Source organism: Mytilus californianus, unplaced genomic scaffold (assembly GCF_021869535.1).
Source record: "Mytilus californianus isolate M0D057914Y unplaced genomic scaffold, xbMytCali1.0.p SCAF_2, whole genome shotgun sequence".
Lineage (NCBI taxonomy): Eukaryota > Metazoa > Mollusca > Bivalvia > Mytilida > Mytilidae > Mytilus > Mytilus californianus.
Window position 1 is genome coordinate 71,146,828 of NW_026262668.1, and position 25,506 is coordinate 71,172,333.

The following is a 25,506-nucleotide window of genomic DNA, read 5'->3' on the forward strand; positions in this document are numbered from 1 at the left end:
TTAAGAATGTCACATGCCCATATAACCCAGAGCCGAAAGTAATAGGAGAATACACAACAAATCTCAATGCATGTTACAATCTCAATGTTTCTCTAGATGGTTCAATGTGGATAAATGATCAAACTGTGTTGAAGAAGGTTGTTCCAACTGACAATGGTTTGGAAATTTTGATGAACTTCAATTGCACCATCTTAAACATGTCACAAATGAAGAATGGAGATTTACTTCTCACTGTTGTTGGCTCACCTATTCTAAAAGTAATACCATCTGGAACAACAGAATTAAAGGATTCCTGCTACAACGTATCACCATTACAACCATTCGGTGTTCATGCGACTCAAGACAACAAGGTCATAATAAGTGTCTTTGATAAAGAATCTATACAGGAAGTTGTACAAAGAAAGGTTATAGTGATGAATCAGTTAGGATTTAGGGAGAAAGTTTTCCTTAATGATCATCACAACAAACCATTATTCACTCTTCCGCGTCGTGTAACATCCAATAACCTCAATATAATTGGTGTTGTTGATTTGCTATCTGACAACTGCTATGCAAGGACTGTTTTCTTGGACCTATCAGGCAATATTAAGAACATATACGGAGGACACCATTCTGTAAATAGTTATGAAAACCAGTTTCGACCAAGAGACATTCTATCATTACCATCAAATAACTTTCTTGTTACAGAGCGTCTAAATCATGTTTTACATATACTTAACAGTGAAGGCGAAAGTATAACCTTTTATAACACACTTTCTTTAGGCATACAGATACCATATTCTATCTGTTTTTCAGAACAATATTTATTCATTAGCAGTAATCCGAGTTCTAATCAAACTAAAAATTCCAAAGACAAAGCCAAGATATACAAACTGGAGAATTTTGAGTGGTACTGATTGCATTCTCAAAGCCATGATGTAGATATTTTTAATTATAAATAATTAATATAAAAACTAAATGTTATTTGTATTGTTTGTTAATTACACCTATAATAGTTAGACCAGTGGATGTTAATCAACCAACAATCAACCAATATAATAATTAAAATGCTAATATTAGATCAGTTGTCTAATTAACAGTGATAACTGTGTAAGAATATGAAATATGGAATAGTTATTTAAGAAATTTCCAAATATAACTGCAATCATTACTTTTACTCTAATTAGCTGTTTTACTGAACTTGCATTTCCTACCTTGCTTGTATGGAGAAATCTCCCTTTGATCAAGACTACGTCTCAAATAAGCTCACACAACTGCCTGTCCAGAAAATTTGGGGTCAATAATAAATTAAATAAGAACCAAAAATATGGTTTTACTTCCTATTATATATCTCTCTAATAGAGTGTTTAAGCTAGGATTTTGAGGGCTTTAGTCACCTTTGCGTGAAAAGAAAACCAGCCTATCTTGGGCAGCAGCATAACATGATAGGAGTAATGTAGTAATTAGGGTTAAATACATTGGGAAAAAACATGTGTACTTTCATTTTATTATTTCTGTATTTCATTAGTATGTAAATAAAAATATGACAATAATGATTAAAACAAAACAGCTGTTTTTTTCCAAAAGATACATATTGTATGTTTTTGTTGTGATTGTTATGCTTCAAACCGGGACTCACATCAGGATAAATGGGGCTAATTTAAACTAGAGCTGTACGCAAAACGGGACTTATACCCCCAGTACATGCATTTTAGTTGCTACTGAGAAATTCAGTATTGAGGCAATGACGTTTTGCTTTTTGGTTTTTCAGCTATTCATTTTATATAATTATTGCCTCTGTTCAATCTGAAAGAATTATACTGACCCAGGAACAAAGTCTGAGATCGTTAACTGTAAATTCAGAAATTAAAGGTCAAGGTAAAGGACAGTATGATGTTTCTGCATACAAAGTTTTGTCAATGTATGTGCCCCAGTACAAAAGTTATGCACCAAACACAAATCAGACAATGTTTTACTATCATAGGGGTAAAAGGTCAAATTCAAGGTCAGAGTGACCTGAATTTGATAAATGACACCCTTATCTTATGATGTATCAGCATACCAAGTTTGGTCAACATAAGTTTTAGGGTACAAAAGTTATAAGCAGGACACACATAAGATAAGGTTTAATTATCATAGGGGTCAAGTCAGAGTGACATAATTTTGGTATATACCACACTCCAAGCCCACGATGCAACTGCATACCTAGTTTGGTTAACTTAAGTATCAAAGTACAAAAGATATAAACCAGACACAAATCGAATCTAATAATAGTTGTCAAAGGTCAAAGTCAAGGTCAGAGTGACCTAACTTAAGTATGTGACACATCCCCAGCCCATGATGCAATTGCATACTAAATTTGGTTATTCTAAGTTTTACAGTACAAAAGTTATGCACTGGACACGCATTAGACAAGGTTTTACTACCATAGGGGTCACAGTCAAGGTCAGGGTGACTTAATTTTAGTATATGGCACACCCATCCCCATGATGCAACTGCAAACCAAGTTTGGTTAACTTTAGTTTAAAGAAAAAAAGTTATGCACCAGACATGAAGAGGGATGGACAGACACACAGATGGACAGACAGACAAATGGACTTGTTGATTCATATATCACACCCACCCTTTTCAAATTTTGTTTGCAAGGTATAAAACTTTGTTTGCGTGGGGTAAAATTATAAAGAATCTATTTGCCGATGTTACTGTCTTTTAATTTACTTATGGTCTGTATATGTTACAGAATAAATAGAGAAAATATTTTGAAATTAAAAATAAAGAACAGATGCTTAATTTGAGTTAAATATACAGAATAGAGAAAATGCGTATGAAAAATAAAGAATACAGAAAATTATGACCCTAGCACCATCCCCAACCACCTGTTAACTTAGCACCACAACTCAAAAGACAGATCATGAGTAGGTATTCAAATACAGTCAACTCTCGTTATCTCGAAGTCAGTCGGACCAGAGAAATATTTCGAGATACCCGTAGTTCGACACAAACGAATTACGGAAGTATGACAGACCAATGGACACAACTCTTGCTTAGCTGGGTAAGGCAAAAATAAATCCCGGTGGATATGTGTCGGGGATTGATATTCTGCTCTGAGATCGATATATCTTTATGTAATTGTTTGTTATGATTATAATAAAATTGTGTTTTTTAGTTTGTCTCTCTTTTTTCTTTATACAATAACTCATTTTCTTGTGGTTTCCAGCCGACAGTATAATATTTTACATTATTTCATAAATAAAAATAAGATTTGTATTCAATAATTTAATAATTATCATCACATCAGCACTAACAATAGAAACAGTTTTACAATAATAAATAAATACATTGTATCTTTAATTAAACACAAATAGTTTTGATAATATAGAATGTCTTTCAATCCTGTTTTGACGACTCAGCTTTCTGAAAGAAGATCGATATGTCACTTTGCTTTACACACAAACTGTGAAGGTGGTGTTTCATCACAAAAGAGTTAACAAAGTTCAAGTGAGACATTGTGCTGTTTGAATTCTGAACGGTCTCGAGATGAGCATTTAATGTGTTAAGAGCAGCGAAAACGGAAGACATTGACGGTCTTGGAGGAGGCACTGGTTCATCATCCTGGTCACTCTGATCGTCTGTTGCAGATCTAGATGAGATGATATCTTCGATGATATCTGTGTCTGTCATCTCGGCGGACGTTGTCAAATTCTCGTCAACGCTAGTATAGTCTTCTATACTGGTACCAGTTGGTAACCCGATCCTGCAGAGTAAAGCCAAGGGAATGTCGTCGTCTGCATCATCGTCTATATTGTCACTAGGTGCGATGATGGGTGATTCGAAACCTGCATGGTGATAACAATTGGCTATTGTTGTTTGAGTAACTTTACTCCAGGCATGATTTAGCATACGAATTCCGTCAAGGACGGTTATTGTAAATTCAGTTTTAGTGTCAATGGCAGTGATTTGCTTTTGGATGACTAATTTGCGATAGTGAAGTTTTAAATTTCTGATTACACCTTGGTCCATTGGTGGAGTTACACTATTAGTGTTTGGTGGTAAAAATACCAATTTAATTGACTTTAAACCAGGAACATGAGGATGAGCTGGACAATTGTCCACTATCATGACTATACGTCTCTTTCTTTTAGTCATTTGTTTATCAACTTGATGAAGCCAATTTATGAAAAATTCTGAAGTCATCCAAGCCTTTTTGTTGGTGACATACTCAGTAGGTAATGATTTGACATTTTTAAAACAATAAGGATTATTAGATTTGCCAATGACTAGAATAGGCAATTTATCATTCCCAGACATATTAGCACAAACTAAAGCAGTCAACCTTTCCTTACTTTGTTTGCCACCACTGCATTTTACATCTTTAAATTCTAGAGTCTTATCAGGTAATAACCGAAAAAATAAACCAGTTTCATCTGCGTTATAAATTTGATCAGGCGAGTAGTCATTTAGAAGATTGGACAATTTATTTTTCCATTCATTCATTTCATCTGAATTTTCTTGAACAGATTTTGACTCCCCACAGATTTTTTGGAAAGCAATATTGTGTCGACCTTTGAATCGTTCTAACCAACCAGAAGAGCATTCAAATTCATTTTCTGCAATGCCTTAATTTGTTGCAAAAAATTTAGCCTTTTCTCTCATTAACTCCCCTGATATAGCAACATTTTGTTCCCTAGCATTTTTGAACCATTTTAAAAGAGCAACTTCTACCTCTGGAAATTTAGCAGTTCTATATTTTTTTCTTTGTGAACCCATTTCTCCCTAAAGATATTTTTGCTTAATTTCTTCACTTTTTTTTAACCACGTTGATAAGGTAGACATAGGAATGCCAAAATCTGAAGCAATTTGTTTTTTGGTTTTATCACCTCTCTCTACTGCCATAATGTCTCGTATGATTTAGCATCTAATTTACGTTTTATGCCTATGCCTGTTACTGCTGAGCTAGTTATCCCCCCAGTTTTTAGGCTGGGTCCTTCACTAGCTTGATCAACATTTGTAAATCTGGCTATCCCCCCCGAGACAAAGCTCGGGTCCTTCACCAGATTCACGTGTAACAGTTTCATCAGAAGACATTCTGAAAGGCATGTTGGATAAAAACAACGGAACCTTTTTATAACATCAGTAAATATTTTCTCAAATATGAGAAATTTAAACTTCTTTTCATTTTCTTTTATTTCTTTGTATTACCGCGAGAGAAAACAAAAGATTAAAGACGCTGATTGAGAAGTATTGAGTTGCTCACTTAATCCTCATGTATGAACAAGCAAGCGCTAATTAGTGTATTATTAGGGCTAATTGATTATAAACCTTCTAAATAACTTTTGATAATCTATAACAATGCATAGCAAATTATTCATTATTGACATCAAAGATAATCATAGGTAAATACTCTGTCATAAATCAATACAGTGTTCAATGACCGGAAATTTAATTACAAGTGTACTGTCGGATTACCTTGTCATGAAATCGATTTAAATCCCCGAGGTTACGTTTTGACACATGTGTATTACTTCGACATAAAGAATGTAATTTAAATGCTTTTGTTAGCCTTGGGACTGTAAATTTAATTCGAGACATCCGAAATTTCGACTCATCAGGAGTAGAAATACATGTATCTATATGAAACAAAGTTCGGGACCACGGGAAAATTTCGACTCATCCGAAATTTCGACTCAACCGAGTTCGAGACAACGAGAGTTAACTGTACTAGGAAAAATTATAATTGAGTTATTTTTCTTGTATTCAAATGTGCTCCTACTTCTTTTGAGGATTATACACAGTAGAAGTGAATACAATCTTTGTTATTTTAATATCAAAAGTGAGGGCAGGCAAAGACAAAATACGTCTGAATTTAACATTTTTAACAGAATTATAGTTTTTAAATGAGTTAATTACAGTTTTCGTCTCTGTAATTATGTTGTTATAATGAAACTACGATAAACGTTGCAAATTGTGTGATCATATGAAAAATGTCTTAAATTTGAAATATCAATGATGAGTGACAGATTCTGTTTGTATGAATTAATTTTGATGCTCATTAATGACAAGCGGATTACCTGTAACAACAAATTAAGACACCTGTTGTGGCTGTTGATTAGTTTGGGGTCGTAAACTTGTCCTCAGGTAAAATTGCGTAAAATTCTTTACTTTTACAAATTTAAGTGACAAAATTGATAAGAAATACTTTTGAAATTTCAAAAAATTGTTCCACAAATGGTAAAATCAATCAGCCTCTATATGTCACCATACCTATTTAAGGAAAATTTTTGAAATTTCTAGTGATCTACGCAAATTTTCAGAATTTTTTCTCTCACTTCATTCTATACTTTAGAATACTTTTAACAGAACTTTTTATTAATAAATGTACAGTATAATGAAGCTTATTCACTCAAGATTTCAACAAGTTAAGTTTTATTTATGTATGAGTACAAATAAGACAATAGGAGGCATACACATTGCAGACATGTATATACATGTATGTTTGCACATTGACAAAATAAAGGGAAACTCTGACCTTTTGTCGCATGACCAATGTCTTGACCTAAGAAGCCATTAATCGTATGCCGTCCAATGTAACAACTTGATTTGACAGTGCCAGTTATGTAATAAAACAGAATAATATAATAGGAAGGAATGAAAATTGAATACCTCGTATAAAGTGATCAATGCATGACTGCCACATAAAATTACGTTTAAATGACACTATAATAGGTACCATTCATGAAAACAAAGTTGCATCAAAATTCAGTATCACAGCAAGACATTAGTTATGAATCTTTGAAATTTACCTTTCAGCATCTAGGTTAAAATGATTGAGGCTAAAAGCAAATCTGCTGTGCTAGCATATTGCAGCTCAACTTATTGACTGGTTATGAGAGTAATAGAAAGTTTGTTGTCCTTGAGATAGCTACTATTGTTCTAGGGGAAGAAATGTAAGTATGCTTTATTTTGATCACTTTGCATTTTGAGGATTTGACTGTGGTTATTCCACAGTAGTTGGTTAAAATATCTGACCAGTTAAACAGTTTGATTTATAAAACAAATTGAAATTCAGTCAGATTTTGAATGAAATGCAATAGGTAAAAAAGAAACACTTACAATCAAGTCACCATAATTGTATATTTAAATAGCTAATTGAAGGATTATAAACAGAAATGTGTTGAAATACTTTCCATAGAACGAATGTAAAAATAGCTTGAGGATCACATATATTTACATGTATGCATGGACAGAAAAAAATTAATCTGCACATCCTTTCCACCGTGATGCATCTTATCTCAATTTGCATAATTGAGATCATTTTACAATGTAAAATTACTTATACATGATACAATACTTACACTCATTTGAAGCAAGCAATATTAATAATGGTCAAGTGGCCTTGTACTTGTAGAAGGTGAGCGTATATCCAGATGCATTTGCATATCAAGTTTACATGACTATAGACCTGAATATGCACACACAAGTACACCATTTGTTTTTGTTTTACTCTGAAATTACAATATAAATAGTATACCTGTAGTTTTACAAGTGATTCACCTAGATGAAGCCTCCATTCTCTATTAAACTTTGATAACAAATTGATAAAGGCACACGTTTTCTCTGCTTCAAACATGGCTGCCTCTGTCATTGTAATTCTAGACCTCTCTAAACACTGTAATTATACAATAGTTCAGCTTATACCCCAATTATTGTCTAATTATGCAAATATGACCTGGGACTGAATTTTTCAAAGTTACACTTGCATTAATTACCAGGACAATTTTTTAACATAATGTGTCTATCTTGACAGTTTTAATTTTACATTTTTCATATTTTAGTGTGCAAAAAAAAGTTGCACACCAGTTCAATTTTAATGGCTAATCTATGAAGGCAAAGTAAGTAAAAATAAACCTACTATGAGTATACTACGATGTTCATAATTTGCCTAAAAAGGTTTTGGTGTTCTATTTAGACCCTTTCAATTTTTATGCTCTCAACCATTAATTTTCCACTTTCCAAACCTTTGAGTCTGGAGCATACCAGATGAAAGTTATTTCAGAAAAATGTGTTGTGTGCCCAGAAATGTCATTTTTTTAAACAATACTAACTATTAAAATGATGCAGACTGTTCCACTTGAGAATTTACTTAACATCTTTATTTATTGTATTGGGATAAGTTTCATGTCATTTTTCTTGAAAATATTGTAAGGTTCGGAGGTAGCGTAAATAGTGACTAATACAGTTATATATAAGATTTAACATTAACTTATTGATCTTACTGAATCAAAAAAAAAATCTTTATAGCAATTATCATATTTTCTGAAACAAAATAATAAATAACCTCTTGCATTCTGTCTTGATGAGCACCCACAAAATTGAGTGAATCTTCCAGGAAGGAATATTTCAATAACCCTAGTATGGTAGCATACAGATCTAGACAGACACATAATACAGTATGCCACTGATTTTTATCTTCTGTACTGCCCATAGATTCTTTAGGCTGCAAAAAAGTGATAGAATGTTCATCGAAAAAAATATTATTGAGAATATAGATCCAACAGACTCAATGGCAATATATACCTATCGATAGCAAACCTGCCAACTTTTTAATTTCTCCATGGAGGATTTTAAGCACAAGAGGACTAAATGCATAACTAATACATGTCAGAAGTTATGTATTCTACATTCTATGGTTTGAGTAAGGGCTATTCCAGGGAAAATGTATGGGAGAGTTGGACATTGTAATAACATTTTTTCTGTTGGTAATAGAGAAGGAAGCAAATACAATTCTGTTACAAATGATATGAAATTTTGGTAGAGGTGTAAAAAAAAAAAGTGATATCCAACCACCCAACCTCATATATTTTTTAAAAATAACCCTTAGTGTATATATATGCCTAAACGTCTTTTTCGCAACTTTCAATGCCTGTTTTTCTGTATTTATATTATGTAATGAAGGATTTCAAGAGTCGAGTCAACACCTCTCATTGGGGAAATCCAAAATAGCTAGGTGTGCCTTAACAACCTTAGTATATGTTATGATTCACAATAAAATCTAGCCTTTTAAGTGATCATATGGTATTATTAAAAGTTTTGAGATATATTTCAATAAAACAGCAACCCAAAACATAAACTGTTGACACAGAGATATGTCTTGCCTTTTTGTAATTTTGATAGTATAATGCAAATATTGTATCCAAATGGCAATATTTAAACATATAAACTATGCAAAACATTCAATACCATTGACTTATCACAAGTGGTTCTCTAAACACTAATCTAAACACAAACTTTAACTTGTAAATTATGTAACAGTTTCAAAGTCAAAGAACCTTGATAGGGGGTGAGGCCAAATAATCTCCATGGAAATGAAGACTTGCAAATGATAATACTATCATTTACTTAACATGAGTGGTTCCTCTTACACTGATCTAATCACAAACTTTGACACTTAAACTATGCAAAACATTCAAAATCAATAGACCATGACTGAGAGGGCCGAACCTAATGATCTCAATGCAAATGAGATGTGTCAATGTTTGTCTGCATACCAAATATCATTGACCTACCACCAGTGGTTCCCCTCAAACTGACCTAATCACAAACTTATACCTGTTAAGTAAGCAAAAGTTTCAAAGTCAACAATAGACCATGACTGAGGGGTGGGGCCAAAAAAATCTCCATGGAAATGGTATGTGCCAATGCTTATACAACTGCATACCAAATATCGCTGACCTACCACTAGTGGTTCCCCATAATTTGCCCTAATCACAAACTAATACATTGTAGACACCACCTCAGCAGCAGGAAACTGCATAGTTTAGTCTCAATTTTTGACTCTTGTCAATGCTAGACAATAATAAAACCAATAAAGACATACAATAGTCATGATATGACCTTCAACAACTAGACAAATGTCTTTTAACATTTCATTTTAGTATGGATACATCAAATAGTTAGCTTTATTCCAAACCATTCTAATGCAATCTCAATGTCAACCACGAAAGACATTCTTTAATATCAACTTACCTTGCCTGCAGACAAAGTTTTAGGGAAAAAATCTGTTTCTTTCTGGTAGAGAAGCATAACTGACAGGCATGTATGCTGAACAAGACCACTCATCACAACAGACTCTGCTCCCTAATAATTGATATTTTAACATGTAATAGAAATAAACATGAAAAACGGATAATTTACATGTCAGTTTGAAAAACATATGTATTTTTAAAATGAATCAAAAATAAAGGTGAAATCAAAATGAAATAAATGCAACAAGTTTTTTCATAAGATCATCTCAATAGCTTTTAAAATCTTTTTCAAAAACATTTCATTTCATAGAAGACTATTAGAAACAAAAACAAAATCTGGTACAAAATATAAATATTATGACAGAAAACATTTCTTTGATTTTAATATTTCACAGCAATTCATTTTAATTCCAATTTTTTTAAATAAAATTAAAACCTGGAACATAAAAATTGATATAAAAATAAGAAGATGTGGTATGTTGCCAATGAGACAACTTTCCACAAGAGACCAGATGACACAGAAATTAACAACTATAGGTCACCGTACGGCCTTCAACAATGAGCAAAGTCCATACCGTATAGTCAGCTATAAAAGGCTCCGAAATGACAAATGTAAACAATTCAAACGAGAAAATTAACGGACTAATTTATGTACAAAATGATAAACTTTTCAACTATGTGTTGGTGTGAAATATTATATGAATTAGGCCAAAATAAATAGTGTGTTTCCTATTTCACCTCCAAAAAAATTAGGTAGGGTAGGTAGGTAAAACATTTTATTTTATGAAAACATTTTATTTTTTTTCTATTGTTGTCATTTTTTAAATAAGTTTTCTACAGGTACAACCAAACTTCAAAACCAAATCTTTATATCTATGGAAGAATTTAGTAAAGGGTTTAAGTAATTTGTGGTAACGAAATCCCTGACTTATTTATTTACCAGTAATACATAGATTACATTCATTGAAATCCAAAACGTTACAACAGACACTGGCATGGCGACGAGTTGTGATATATAATAACCGTAAGATGGTGCCAACGGAACATCGCTGTCCAAAAAAGGAAAATTAACAATAGGGAACGAAAAATCGTCCCTTTTGTCATAAATTTTAGTGTAGAGTTCCCATGTAAAACTAGGAAAGGACAGTTATTAACCGTTTATATTTGATTTATTTAAAGTAAGTTCCTTTGGATAAATTTCGCCAGTATATTTAGAAAATTCTTATTTAACGAAAAAATATCAACAAGATAACAGTAAGTGTTGTTGAATTTATCAATCAAAAGCAATTTAGACGGGTCTTTACAGAGTTTGGTCATAAACTGTGATTCATAACAGTACACGAACAAGTCTGCTATTAAAGGGGAGCAATTGGTGCCCATAGGAATACCTACAACCTGTCGATCAACTTTATTGCCAAAACGTACATAAATATTGTCAAGGAGAAAATTAACAGCTTCAATCATCTCATCACACCTCCAGTAAGTATATCTAGCATATTTACCTTTCTCATTAGAGAAGAAGGCTTTGCTTATTTTTTGTCAAAAATTGGTTTCAATTTCTCTTATATAATAATAGGCAATTTAGTTTATTGATGTTTGCATCAAAAAGAAAAGTGTTGATCTGTAAATACTAACCTTTTCATTTTTGGCAATGGTAAGAAGTAAGAGAAAGGCTGCATGGACATAACTCAGAGCCTGCCTAGCCTATGTAGGAAAAAATGAACTAAGTAAAAGACACCTTCATTACATGAACATGATATGTTAACATTAGAAAGGGATTTTAAAAGTAGTAAATTAGTTAGTTCTAAACTTTGTTGAAATACTTTATTTTCTGTGAACAAAATATAACTATAACTTTATCAGGTGTGCTTTAAAGCAACATTTTGAAAAGGAAAAAGATTATATGTTTGTGAGACCTAAACAGAACAATCAAAACAATCTTAGGCTAACTTTACCAGAGAGAGCTGCGATCTTAATTTCAATATAAATACATAATTTTGAACTGCAATTTTACACATAAATATATCATTTAAATCATGCCAGTACCAAAGATAATGTCCAGGGCTGATTGAGGTACACCTTAAATGAAAAGTGAAATATTTTTTTGGTAAGCATAAAAAGCAATGTTTAATCTGGATATAAAAAGCATCGAAAATGAGATTTTATGAAGATTAAAGAATGTATTTTACCCTGATGTACATTTCCATGGATGATAGTAGTGTAGATAGCACCAAGTGTTCCTGGATTATTGGTAACCAGATCTCAGATCTCTCACACTGTAGTAGGATCTCTTGTATCAAACAACAGGTCACTATCTGAAGCTTAAACAAGATAAAGGGATAGAAAGTCTGGTGAATAGTAGGATCTCTTGTATCAAACAACAGGTCACTATCTGAAGCTAAAACAAGATAAAGGGATAGAAAGTCTGGTGAATAGTTGGATCTCTTGTATCAAACAACAGGTCACTATCTGAAGCTAAAACAAGATAAAGGGATAGAAAGTCTGGTGAATAGTAGGATCTCTTGTATCAAACAACAGGTCACTATCTGAAGCTAAAACAAGATAAAGGGATAGAAAGTCTGGTGAATAGTAGGATCTCTTGTATCAAACAACAGGTCACTATCTGAAGCTAAAACAAGATAAAGGGATAGAAAGTCTGGTGAATAGTAGGATCTCTTGTATCAAACAACAGGTCACTATCTGAAGCTAAAACAAGATAAACGGATAGAAAGTCTGGTGAAAAGTAGGATCTCTTGTATCAAACAATAGGTCACTATCTGAAGATAAAACAAGATAAAGGGATAGAAAGTCTGATGAACAGTAGGATCTCTTGTATCAAACAACAGGTCACTATCTGAAGCTAAAACATGATAAAGGGATAGAAAGTCTAGTGAATAGTAGGATCTCTTGTATCAAACAACAAGTCACTATCTGAAGCTAAAACAAGATAAAGGGATAAAAAGTCTGGTGAATTGTAGGATCTCTTGTATCAAACAACAGGTCACTATCTGAAGCTAAAACAAGATAAAGGGATAGAAAGTCTGGTGAATAGTAGGATCTCTTGTATCAAACAACAGGTCACTATCTGAAGCTAAAACAAGATAAAGGGATAGAAAGTCTGGTGAATAGTAGGATCTCTTGTATCAAACAACAGGTCACTATCTGAAGCTAAAACAAGATAAAGGGATAGAAAGTCTGGTGAATAGTAGGATCTCTTGTATCAAACAACAGGTCACTATCTGAAGCTAAAACAAGTTAAAGGGATAGAAAGTCTGGTGAATAGTAGGATCTCTTGTATCAAACAACAAGTCACTATCTGAAGCTAAAAAAAGATAAACAGATAGAAAGTCTGATGAATAGAAGGATCTCTATCAAACAACAGGTTACTATCTGAAGCTAAAACAAGATAAACGGATAGAAAGTCTGGTGAATAGTAGGATCTCTTGTATCAAACAATAGGTCACTATCTGAAGCTAAAACAAGATAAAGGGATAGAAAGTCTGGTGAACAGTAGGATCTCTTGTATCAAACAACAAGTCACTATCTGAAGCTAAAAAAAGATAAACGGATAGAAAGTCTGATGAATAGAAGGATCTCTTGTATCAAACAACAGGTCACTATCTGAAGCTAAAACAAGATAAAGGGATAGAAAGTCTGGTGAATAGTAGGATCTCTTGTATCAAACAACAGGTCACTATCTGAAGCTAAAACAAGATAAAGGGATAGAAAGTCTGGTGAATAGTAGGATCTCTTGTATCAAACAACAGGTCACTATCTGAAGCTAAAACAAGATAAACGGATAGAAAGTCTGGTGAATAGTAGGATCTCTTGTATCAAACAATAGGTCACTATCTGAAGCTAAAACAAGATAAAGGGATAGAAAGTCTGGTGAACAGTAGGATCTCTTGTATCAAACAACAGGTCACTATCTGAAGCTAAAACAAGATAAAGGGATAGAAAGTCTGGTGAATAGTAGGATCTCTTGTATCAAACAACAAGTCACTAGCTGAAGCTAAAACAAGATAAAGGGATAGAAAGTCTGGTGAATAGTAGGATCTCTTGTATCAAACAACAGGTCACTATCTGAAGCTAAAACAAGATAAAGGGATAGAAAGTCTGGTGAATAGTAGGATCTCTTGTATCAAACAACAGGTCACTATCTGAAGCTAAAACAAGATAAAGGGATAGAAAGTCTGGTGAAAAGTAGGATCTCTTGTATCAAACAACAGGTCACTATCTGAAGCTAAAACAAGATAAAGGGACAGAAAGTCTGGTGAATAGTAGGATCTCTTGTATCAAACAACCGGTGACTATCTGAAGCTAAAACAAGATAAAGGGATAGAAAGTCTGGTGAATAGTAGGATCTCTTGTATCAAACAATAGGTCACTGTCTGTAGCTAAAACATGATAAAGGGATAGAAAGTCTGGTGAATAGTAGGATCTCTTGTATCAAACAACAGGTCACTATCTGAAGCTAAAACAAGATAAAGGGATAGAAAGTCTGGTGAATAGTAGGATCTCTTGTATCAAACAAAAAGTCACTATCTGAAGCTAAAACAAGATAAAGGGATAGAAAGTCTGGTGAATACTAGGATCTCTTGTATCAAACAACAAGTCACTATCTGAAGCTAAAACAAGATAAAGGGATAGAAAGTCTGGTGAATAGTAGGATCTTTTGTATCAAACAACAGGTCACTATCTGAAGCTAAAACAAGATAAAGGGATAGAAAGTCTGGTGAATAGTAGGATCTTTTGTATCAAACAACAGGTCACTATCTGAAGCTGAAACAAGATAAAGGGATAGAAAGTCTGGTGAATAGTAGGATCTCTTGTATCAAACAACAGGTCACAATCTGAAGCTAAAACAAGATAAAAGTATAGAAAGTCTGGTGAAACCTGTCTAAACATAAGCCAATGTACAGCTCAAAATCTATCAGAATGGAACTGCTGTATACAAACAAACCATGAGGTATTCTACAGAATTTTAACCAGCATAAACTGAACATCTACTTACGCCAGTTAAATCAATCACAACAATATATCAAGTCTTCATGGATTTCAGATTAGAGATGAAGAATTTACTAAAACCACAAATCGTTAATTACAGTTGTACAAGAAAATGTTTGGTAATGGATTCAACTTCATTACTTTTGTGAATAGGAACCTATTTTTCTATATCCTTATTTTTTCAATTTTTAAAATATTCAAATGTATGTATTATAGCATTATCACAAGCAAAGTGAAATAAAATTGTCTTCAAGAATCAAACCGTATCTGGATTAAATTACCTTAATTCTAACATCAGACATTTTGTCTTTGTCATCAGATTTGTTTGTTAGATCCCCTGGGGGTGGAAGTTCCCGACAGCTCTGTAGTAGCAATGTACACATTGAAGGTAGTATAGCAACAGCTGAATTCTCACCTAAATCTAAAATCAAAAGCCAAAAAAAATGAATTTAGCAGCAAATAGTACATAGTAAATCCATCTACAACAAAACAAAAGTAAGAGCAAGACTACTTCTAAAAGTTACTGAGCAAGGTTGAATGAATGACTTTTTCTCAGCACTTCAAAGTTTAACTCACAGTTACAAAAGTGTGGTCACATGATCTTACAGTGAAGTATTTTCTATCTGGTTGGTAGAAGAATTTATCTGTGAATTCATACCAAGTTCAAGTTTTAGCTCTATTTTTCAGTTATTTCTGAATATCTTTTTATAAAGAAATTTATTAAACTCACAGAAACAAAATGTATGTATACTGTAGGCAATATCTCCCCTTCAATCTTATTTTCTTGAGTATAAGGATATGCTGATTGTGAGCTCATTAAGTGGTTGACTTGTTAGTCAGGAGAGGATCTATAAAATTTGGAACAATCTGAGCCCTTTGAGCCACACTGACCCATATATCAAGAACAAAGTAGCAGCACTTAGTAAATACCTGTTAAAGAACATTCATGCATGAAAAAAATTTGATTAAATGGTTAGATATTTTTTTCTAGATATTTTTTTGATTCATATTTGCAGTTGTATCATTTATAAAATTTATAAAATTGGGTTTCAATGTAAAAGGTGGACATTGGAATTACTAAGTAACGACTACTGTTAAGAACCTAAAAAGGAACATACTTGTCAAATTTGGTTCTAATTGATTCAACAGTTTTTGAGAAGTTTCAAAGTCTAGCTAATCAGAAACTAGAAATGGACAAGGGGTCATGTTTGTAAATAAATAGGAAACAAAGTAATAATTCTTTGAAAGGAACATTTCTACCAGGTTTAGTTTCATTCTATTCAAGGGAATCTCGAGAAGAAAATCAAACTGTGAAATGTTAAGGAAGTACGATGACAAACACCAAGTGATGGTAATTACTCACTTGGCATTCAGTCAGGTGAGCTAACAATCAAATCAATAATTTTGTGTACACTGTAAGCAAATAATGAGCAGACACAAAATATATTGATAATAATGCTTTAATAATGATTACTTACTGATAGTTTTATTATCTCTGTTATACTGAAGTATGGTAGTTATTGATCCCAGAATTCCAAGTTGTATGGTTGGTATCAATGTTTTACTGTTTGATAACATCTGAGTGATTACAGATTCCAACTCTTTAATCATTCTCATTCTGTTTGTTAAACAACTGAAAGGACAGAAATAATGTTATCATCTTACAAAGCTTCCAACAACTGTCAAGACGAAGAACAGAAATTAAAGTACTGACCTTCTGATGTCCCCATAGTGATTTTGTGACAGCCATCTTTAAAATAGCTGAAATCATGATGGCCAATGGTGTTTTAGGATTCCGATTATGGAATAAGAATAAGAAATTTAATCTGAATGAATGAATATTCCCCTTATTTTAACTGCATGTTTATTCAATGTTACATTATTTGAAATGATCGTCAAAATCAGAGCTAAAAGTTTTCCTACATTTTGTACCTTATTCAGGATTGTTTATAAACTGTAATAACAAACAGTGGCAAATATTACATAATAGTTATGTTGAGAATAGGTCAAAATCTGATAACAGAGCAGAGTATAGAAGTACATAAGAAGAGAGAGTTTTCTGATTATCAATGGATAGCACAGACTTTTTAAGGTAGAGTATGAAATTTTGTCCTACAGAATTTATTATCGTACAATTTCATACCTTGTCCATAACTTGATCAAAGTGAATATCAATGCACTGATATTCTGTGACAGTTTTATTTTCAATTCTGTGTATGATTCTGCTACCTGAAATTGTAAGCATATACTGTAGTTGGCCATTTCAGAAAATCTACATTGTGGATAATTTCATACTTTGAATACCAAAAGATATAATATTAAAAAAAAAGTTAATTATTCATTGATGAAACAATCACAAAATTTTATTGAATGCTTAGAAAGTATTACTTAAAATGCGTAATTCTGAAGTGGTAAATCCATATATCATTAAGGGCTTATATCCAACAGTTTCAAGAAAAATAACAATAAAAGCTACTTTTCCTGAAGTAAAATAACATTAAAAATGTTATATTTTTTTTACTCAAAAACAAGCTATAGTCACAAAATGTCAGCGTAAAACTTTAAATGCCATGTGTACATTGTCAACTTTAAGTTTTTAGCTGAAAATTAATTTTCTAGTTAACTTTCCATACCTGCCAACCTCTGAAACCTTCAAAGAGGGAGATCCCCCCCTCAGCTATGACAGCTGAGGGGGAGATTTTGCGCGAACAGCATTTTCAAGTTAAATATATGACTTGTTTATTTATTCATCTACAAAACACCAATAAGAGTTAAAAGATATACTTTATTTCTTCAATTCATGGTTATAATCTATACAAGGTGTGTTTTTATTGTTTTTTTTTTGCCTTTTTCATTACCCTTGAGTCTCTTAACTCATAACATTCCATATTTTGATTTTGTTGTGAGACCCACACTAAGCATGCTTTCAAACGTCGTACAGACCACCAGAAGAAACCAAAAAGTTGATTGAACATGATGTGCAAAATGAAGATTCATTGCCAAGTGTCAGTGAACTTGGTCGTAAAAATTCAAAATCTTTCATTCAGTCTGCTTGACATTTCGATTTGCAGTTATCTATTTCTTCTTTTTTACACTGCCGATTGGTCCAGACAAAGACCTCTATCTTGTTTGAATTTTGATTACTTATGAATCGAACATAAAAACTGACCAAAGTTTTCAAATGATCTCTGATTGTTTATTTATTTCTATTGACAGTAATGAAAAAGCCAGAGAATTACGAACGCGGGTCATTCCGGGTTAAAAAATCCAAAAAGCGGGAGATTCTATACCCCCGTGCGGGAGCGGACAGGCAATTTGGAGATTTCCGAAATTTCGCCGTTTGAGCGGGAGTCTCCTACTCAAAACAGGAGGGTTGGCAGGTATGACTTTGAATTCTTAAGTAAAAAAAATTAGTCCTTATAAACAATGATATTTAAAGGGTGTTTCACTGCCATATAGAATACATTAAAATAGTCCTTTTTTTCTCAAAATGTTTTTGTTTAACCTCAATTCTCAATAAACTGCTTCGCCGGGCGCTGCTGGATACGACCACAGAGGTCCAACCCTGAACAGTTGGGGCAAAAATGGACACAATATTCAAGCTTGATACAGGTCTGAATTTGGATTGTAATTAAATATTTGACACATTATAGGTTTCTGACACAGAATAAACGTAGTCAAAGAACTTGAAATTGGTTGTGTATGATTTGAATTTTTTATTCAATTGAAGATTTCTTGCTGTTGTGCAATACACTGTGCTGTTGTGTGCAATATTTAGTAAATCTGTTCTCAAGACTATATACAAAGAATTAGTAAAATAAATTGTGACCCCCAATTTTTTTCTTTGGAAAATTGACAATTTCTTAAATCTTGAGGGAAAAAAAATTACCCCCCCCCCTAAAAATTTTGTTTTTTTTACCCCCCTCCAAAAAAACTATTTTTAAAGAGAATTTTAAAGAGAAAAAATTGCCCCCCCCCCCCCCCCTCCCAAAAAAAAATCAATTTTGAAAAAAATTTCTTTTTGTAAAATGTGGTACAAATTAAGAGGCATCCATACACTTAAACACAAGTTATTGTCTGAAAACTAGAAAAATGTTTGTTTTAGACCCTTTTTGGCCTATAATTCCTGAACGGCTTGGGCAATTACCCCCAAAATGAATCCCAACCTTCTACTTGTGGTATTGAACCTTGTGGTGCAATTTCAGAGCAATCAAAAAATACTTATACACAAGTTATTGTCCTGAAACTAGAAAAATGCTTGTTTTGGCCCCTAATTCCTAAATAATTGGGACCATCACCCCCAAAAACAATCCAAACCTTCCTTTTGTGGTATTGAACCTTTTGGTTAAATTTCATAGAGATCCATACACTTAAACTACAGTTATTGTCCAGAAACCAAATGTCTTCGGAAGACACAGACATTGACGACGGGATACCAATATACGAACGCAATTTTTTTTTGCTGTCGTATAAAAACTATGTATATGACCTATAAAAGTTTTTCTGTAATTCTAAAAAGATTTGATTTGATTTGATTTTCTGTGTTTTAACGCCACTTTTAAGCACCGCTTTTGGGCTATTTCGTTGAGGCCATGTTTTATTGGTGGAGGAAGCCGGAGTTCCCGGAGAAAACCACTGACCTTCGATAGGAAAACTGACAATCCTAGTCAATTAAGATTGGAGTTGAGTGCACTAGCACAAGCAGGGTTCCAACTCATAACCTCAGTGTTGACTGGCTAGTGATTACAGTAGTAACTACTTAGACCACTCGGCCACCGAGGATAGACATATGATTAATAGCATATCATAAAATGAAGGAAATGTCAATATGATTCTCAAAATCATCATGTGACTTTAAGTTGTCTAACAATTTCAAAAGTTTTATTTTTCAGTCAAACCTGACCACTAAGTTTCTTTTGTTACCTATTCTAACATCGTACTCGGACTTCTTTTAAACTGAATTTTACTGTGCATATTGCTGCATGTTTGTTTTTTCCACATTGGCTAGATGTATCTGGAGGGTTGAGATCTCACAAAACATGTTTAACCGCGCCAAATTTTTGCGTCTATCCCAAGTCAGAAACCTCTAGCCTTTGTTAGACTTTTGGTTTTTTTTGTTGTTTTTTTTGGTTCCTTTGTATGTTTCGGAGTTAAGTGTGGCATCCATTTCACTGAACTAGTATACATTATTGTTTAGGTGCCAGCTGAAGCCCGCCTCTGGGGGCAGGATTTTCTTGCTGCGTTGAAAACCCATTAGTGGGCTTGGGCTGTTTTTTGCTCTTTGGTTTGTTGTTGCCTCTTTGACACATTCCCTCTTTTCATTCTCTATTCTACTATAAGACGTACACATCCAAGTCCCGCGAATCAACAATTACAATTTTTAGGAGTCTGAAAGTATGAAGTTTACCAAAGCTTGAAGACCCTCCAACAAATCAACAATTATGAGCTCTTTAAGTCCAGGAGTAAGCTGAACCTCTGTGATATTACACTTGCTGACAGTGATCAGGAAATTTTTCCATCCCATTAACAGTTGTAAGGTAGGACTGTCAGATAAATTTTCTTCCTTTGTCTCTCTTTCACTTTCGGTTATCAAACAGTCCTTCAGGTACTGAAATAAATTAATCATGAAGAGAAACATATGCATGAAATACTTTCCACTGGACATTAAGCAAACAACATATATGCCAATCCCTTTTGGGTGCATTCAGTAAAAAAATTTGAGCTGTCCAAAATTTGTGATTTTTTTCATTTTTTTTTTGTCTGATCTAGTATTTTATAAGCATAATCTGCTTTGCACAATTTTGTCTGACAAATAGTCTATGCAAATAACGAAATCTACTGTACCAAAGTTCAGTTTAAAAAATAATGAATCCAATCACATATGATCTTGGTTCTAAAAATTAGATACTACATGTACTATGTATAACATATTTATTGGTAGAAACACACCCCCTTCCCCCTTTAAAACAAGACATAATTTATCACCAACTTTAAGATAAAATAAATCAGTAGTATGACTACCAAATACTAAAATGAATGTTCCTATAATATATATAACCATATCATTTATCCACATCAAGTTTAGGTGGTGTTGTTATTGCAATGTTAAATAATAATATTCTTATCAAATATAAAAAATCTACCTCTGACCAATATTTAAACCTGTCTGCTTGGCTGACATCTTTGAGAACTTTCTTTAGTCTCGCATCTAACTTGGAACTACAAGAACATATAATATATAATCATACACACAATGCTACTACATATTCTGAATATCTGTCATAAAACGAAATTCACTGACATATCATGAAAAAGATTTCTATGTTCAAATGATATTGTATCCAAGTATGTAAATATTCCTTATTTAATTGAACTGTTAAAAACAAATCTGTAAAAAACAAATCTGTATAACATTACAGCATAAACCATGAATCACAGTTCCATTTGTTTTTTAACCTGATATTTTTCATATAGCTTTTGATACTGTGGATTCATTATTATTCGTTGTATACTAATTTTCGTGGGTATCATGGGTACAGGTGAACCACGAATTTGAACGTTCAAAGAAATACAAATTTCTATCAGGTTGTATGCAGACTTTGGCAAAACCACGAAATCACATATCCATAACTAGGGGCTCTAAAGAGCCTGTGTCGCTCACCTTGGTCTATGTGCATATTAAACAAAGGACACAGATGGATTCATGACAAAATTGTGTTTTGCAACTTTTGGTGATGGTGATGTGTTTGTAGATCTTACTTTACTGAACATTCTTGCTCCTTACTATTATCTCTATTTATAATGAACTTGGCCCAGTAGTTACAGTGGAAAATATTTTGTAAAAATTTACAAAAATTTACAAAATTTATGAAAATTGTAAAAAATTGACTATAAAGGGCAATAACTCCTTAAGGGGTCAATTGACAATTTTGGTCATGTTGACTTATTTGTAGATCTTACTTTGCTGTACACTATTGTTGTTTACAGTTTATCTCTATCTATAATAATATAAAAGATAATAACCAAAAGCTGCAAAATTTTCTTAAAATTACCAATTCAGGGGCAGCAACCCAACAACATGTTGCCTGATTGGTCTGAAAATTTCAGGGCAGATAGATCTTGACCTAATGAACAATTTTATCCTCGTCAGATTTGCTCTTAATGCTTTGGTTTCACAGATATGAGTCAAAAACTGCATTTTACCCTATGTACTATTTTTTAGCCATGTCAGCCATCTTGGTTCGCGGGCGGGGTCATCTGACACATTTTTTAAACTAGATATCCTAATGATGATTGTGGACAAGTTTGGTTAAATTTGTCTTAGTAGTTTCAGAGGAGAAGATTTTTGTAAAAGATTACAAAAATTTACGAAAAATGGTTAAAAATTGACTATAAAGGGCAATAACTCCTTAAGGGGTCAACTGACCATTTTGGTCAAGTTGACTTACTTGTAGATCTTACTTTGCTGAACATTATTGCTTTTACAGTTTATCTCTATCTATAATAATATTCAAGATAATAACCAAAAACGGCAAAATTTCATTCCACCCTATATACTATTTTTACCCATGTCGGCCATCCTTGTTCGCGGGCTGGGTCATCGGACACAATTTAATAACTAGGTACCCTAATGATGATTGTGGACAAGTTTGGTTAAATTTGTTTTAGTAGTTTTAGAGGAGAAGATTTTTGTAAAAGATAACAAAATTTTACAAAAAAATGTTAAAAATTGACTATAAAGGGCAATAACTCCTTAAGGGGTCAACTGACCATTTTGGTCATGTTGACTTATTTGTAGATCTTACTTTGCTGTACATTATTGCTGTTTACAGTTTATCTCTATCTATAATAATATTCAAGATAATAACCAAAAACAACAAAATTTCCTTAAAATTACCTATTCAGGGGCAGCAACCTAACAACGGGTTATCCGATTCATCTGAAAATGCAGATAGATCTTGACCTGATTAACAATTTTACCCCATGTCAGATTTGCTGTAAATGCTTTGGTTTTAGAGTTATAAGCCAAAATCTACATTTTTACTCTATGTTCTATTTTTAGCCATGGTGGCCATCTTGGTTGGTTGGCGGGATGGCCGGACAAATTTTTTAAACTAGATACCCTAATAATGATTATGGCCAAGTTTGGTCAAATTTGGCCCAATAGTTTCAGAGGAGAAGATTTTTGTAAAAGTTTACGGACGACGGACGCCAAGTGATGAGAAAAGCTCACTTGGCCCTTTGGGCCAGGTGAGCTAAAAAGGTAATTTTTTTCGCATTCCACAAAAATTTGAACCCACAAAAATAAATTAATCCACAGTAAATACAATTTGCCTTCAGCATGGAAATCTATTAACCATTTCAATTTCATACATGGCCATTATATGTAACTTTATATAGAATATATATTTATTTTAGAAGTTGAAGAATGATGAATGTGAAAATGCATCACATGGTATCACATGGAAGCTTGCTACTAAATCTTGACTATGCTATGAGTGGTAAGGATGAGTGGATGAAATAGGTCATATACTCAATCTTCATAACATATTATAAGGGCATGTAATTTAGATTAATATATAAGGTAGCTGATTTTGTGTAATAAGTATCTGAAACTACTGGATCAAATGTTAGTATTTTTTAAACATGCGATCACAAATATTAGTAAATACATCAGACATTTGTCAACTGGATTTTAACTCCCCATGAAATAGAGAAATATAGTTTTTTTTTTAAATATGATAGGGTATGTATTTTTTTAATATTCAAAACATATGAAAAGGGTGGGGCATAAAATAGAGATATATATTTTTTTCAAAAATATGATAGGGTATGTACTTTTTAATATTCAAAACATATGAAAAGGGTGGGGTACTGAATGTCTCAGCAATGCACACCTTCCTCAAAAGGGTGTGTTCCTTCAATGTCATGTCATCAATAGTTAAAAAGTGGTTTTCATTCATATCTTAATACAACTATTTTATTACAAAAGTATTCATTTTTGGAAAGCTGGAATAAATTGTATTTACAACCTTTTGAAAATTATATGGTTAATATTTTCTTTGAATATGTAACAACAAAATACTAAAATCTATTTACAATTTATATTATGAAGTTTACCTTGAAACAGAATAAAGCTCCTGTGCCAAAACTTTCATAACAAATGATATCGTCTTTATCTGGTAAGGTAACACAGGCTGAAATTAAAATTAAAATCTATAACACCATCAAATTTATTCCACCAATTTGAAAAAACAGGGATTTATATATAAGGTATATTTTCATAAGATAGTGTTCCTCAAAAATGTTTAAGTTGTAGTTAAATTCACTAACCTCATGTATAATTATGGTACAGAAATATTTTAATTCCTCACAACCTGGGTACCCCCTTTCAACTTGCTTCTTACTTGTAAATGTCATTTAGAGACCAAATGGGGTGAAGGGGGGATAGGCAGGACTGAAATGTATAATAATAGAATGGATATTAGGGTATTTTCTGGTTTGAAGTATCAGTTGGATATAAATCAGGTTAAAATTCTATGCATTGTGGAATTTGCAAAATGTGTCCTCCAATCCACTATCTATTGCTGTGATAGCCCTAAAATGAGCTTTGTACCCATATCAAATTTAAGAATTGAAATTACCACAATTAAAGATTGGAACAAATAGAAAAAATAATTAATGGCTTCAACAGCCAGTTTAAAGAGGTGTGGACAAAATGCAACAGACAATATTACTTAAATTCAATCTATATAAGCATTTAAAACATGTATGGCCAATGACTCACCAAAGACTGGAAGGGGTAGAATTGCATTGAAAGAAAGATTTTTTTATGTTACCAAGAGCTGTTTCTCTTTAAAAAATAATTTTGATTCTAAAATACTTCTTTTTCAGCTAAATTTCAACCACTACTGGCATGCAAACTTCTCTGAACAAAAATATTGAACATTTAAAAAAAAATGCTTTGTTCACAACTATACAATTTCAAACTATACAATGGGCAAAAACTCTAAACCAATATGTGAGTTTTAACTTCTAAACCTCCATTAAATTGAGTCAAAATATTAACAAAACTTATTTCTGTAACCTGTTTATTTAACATCATTGTTGAAATAACTGATGATACAACTATAAATGATCTGTGCAAAGGAATTTTTTTCACATGTTTATGATAGTTTGAGTTATTTTCCAGATAAAACTGAAGATAAAGCCCATGGCACTACTAAAAACTTGATGTTCTTGAATCAGTCTGTAAATTTGAACCAACAGACTTTGATACAAACTGCATACAATTTTTCTGAACTTTTACACTGATATATTTCAATAACAAATTTATTAGATGGACATTACAAAAACAATGCCTCCCTCTAAAGAGAAGAAACTGGAGACCAAGTAACAATAAATTTGCTCACCTGGTATTCACTGTCATTGGGTATATCTCTTGTCAGAGGAGCACAAACACTCAACCAAAACGTCTCTCTAAAATATATCAAAAAGA

The 25,506-nt window shown here is 32.7% G+C and overlaps 1 protein-coding gene across 2 annotated transcripts in view; it reads right to left on the reverse strand.

Annotated features, from left to right (window-relative positions):
- LOC127728024 (nucleoporin NUP188-like) overlaps positions 1–25,506 on the reverse strand; it is a 101,168-nt gene that overhangs the window by 16,798 nt on the left and 58,864 nt on the right. For both annotated transcript variants that reach the window (XM_052235173.1, XM_052235174.1), the window contains exons 32-43: positions 25,421–25,487; positions 24,129–24,205; positions 21,152–21,227; positions 20,416–20,616; positions 17,152–17,237; positions 16,487–16,641; positions 15,290–15,429; positions 12,191–12,322; positions 11,637–11,705; positions 10,003–10,113; positions 8,315–8,473; positions 7,508–7,645 (exon numbers count right to left, since the gene is read on the reverse strand). In XM_052235173.1, the coding sequence (XP_052091133.1) occupies positions 7,508–7,645; positions 8,315–8,473; positions 10,003–10,113; positions 11,637–11,705; positions 12,191–12,322; positions 15,290–15,429; positions 16,487–16,641; positions 17,152–17,237; positions 20,416–20,616; positions 21,152–21,227; positions 24,129–24,205; positions 25,421–25,487 (1,411 nt within the window). The remainder of the gene's footprint in view (positions 1–7,507; positions 7,646–8,314; positions 8,474–10,002; positions 10,114–11,636; positions 11,706–12,190; positions 12,323–15,289; positions 15,430–16,486; positions 16,642–17,151; positions 17,238–20,415; positions 20,617–21,151; positions 21,228–24,128; positions 24,206–25,420; positions 25,488–25,506) is intronic.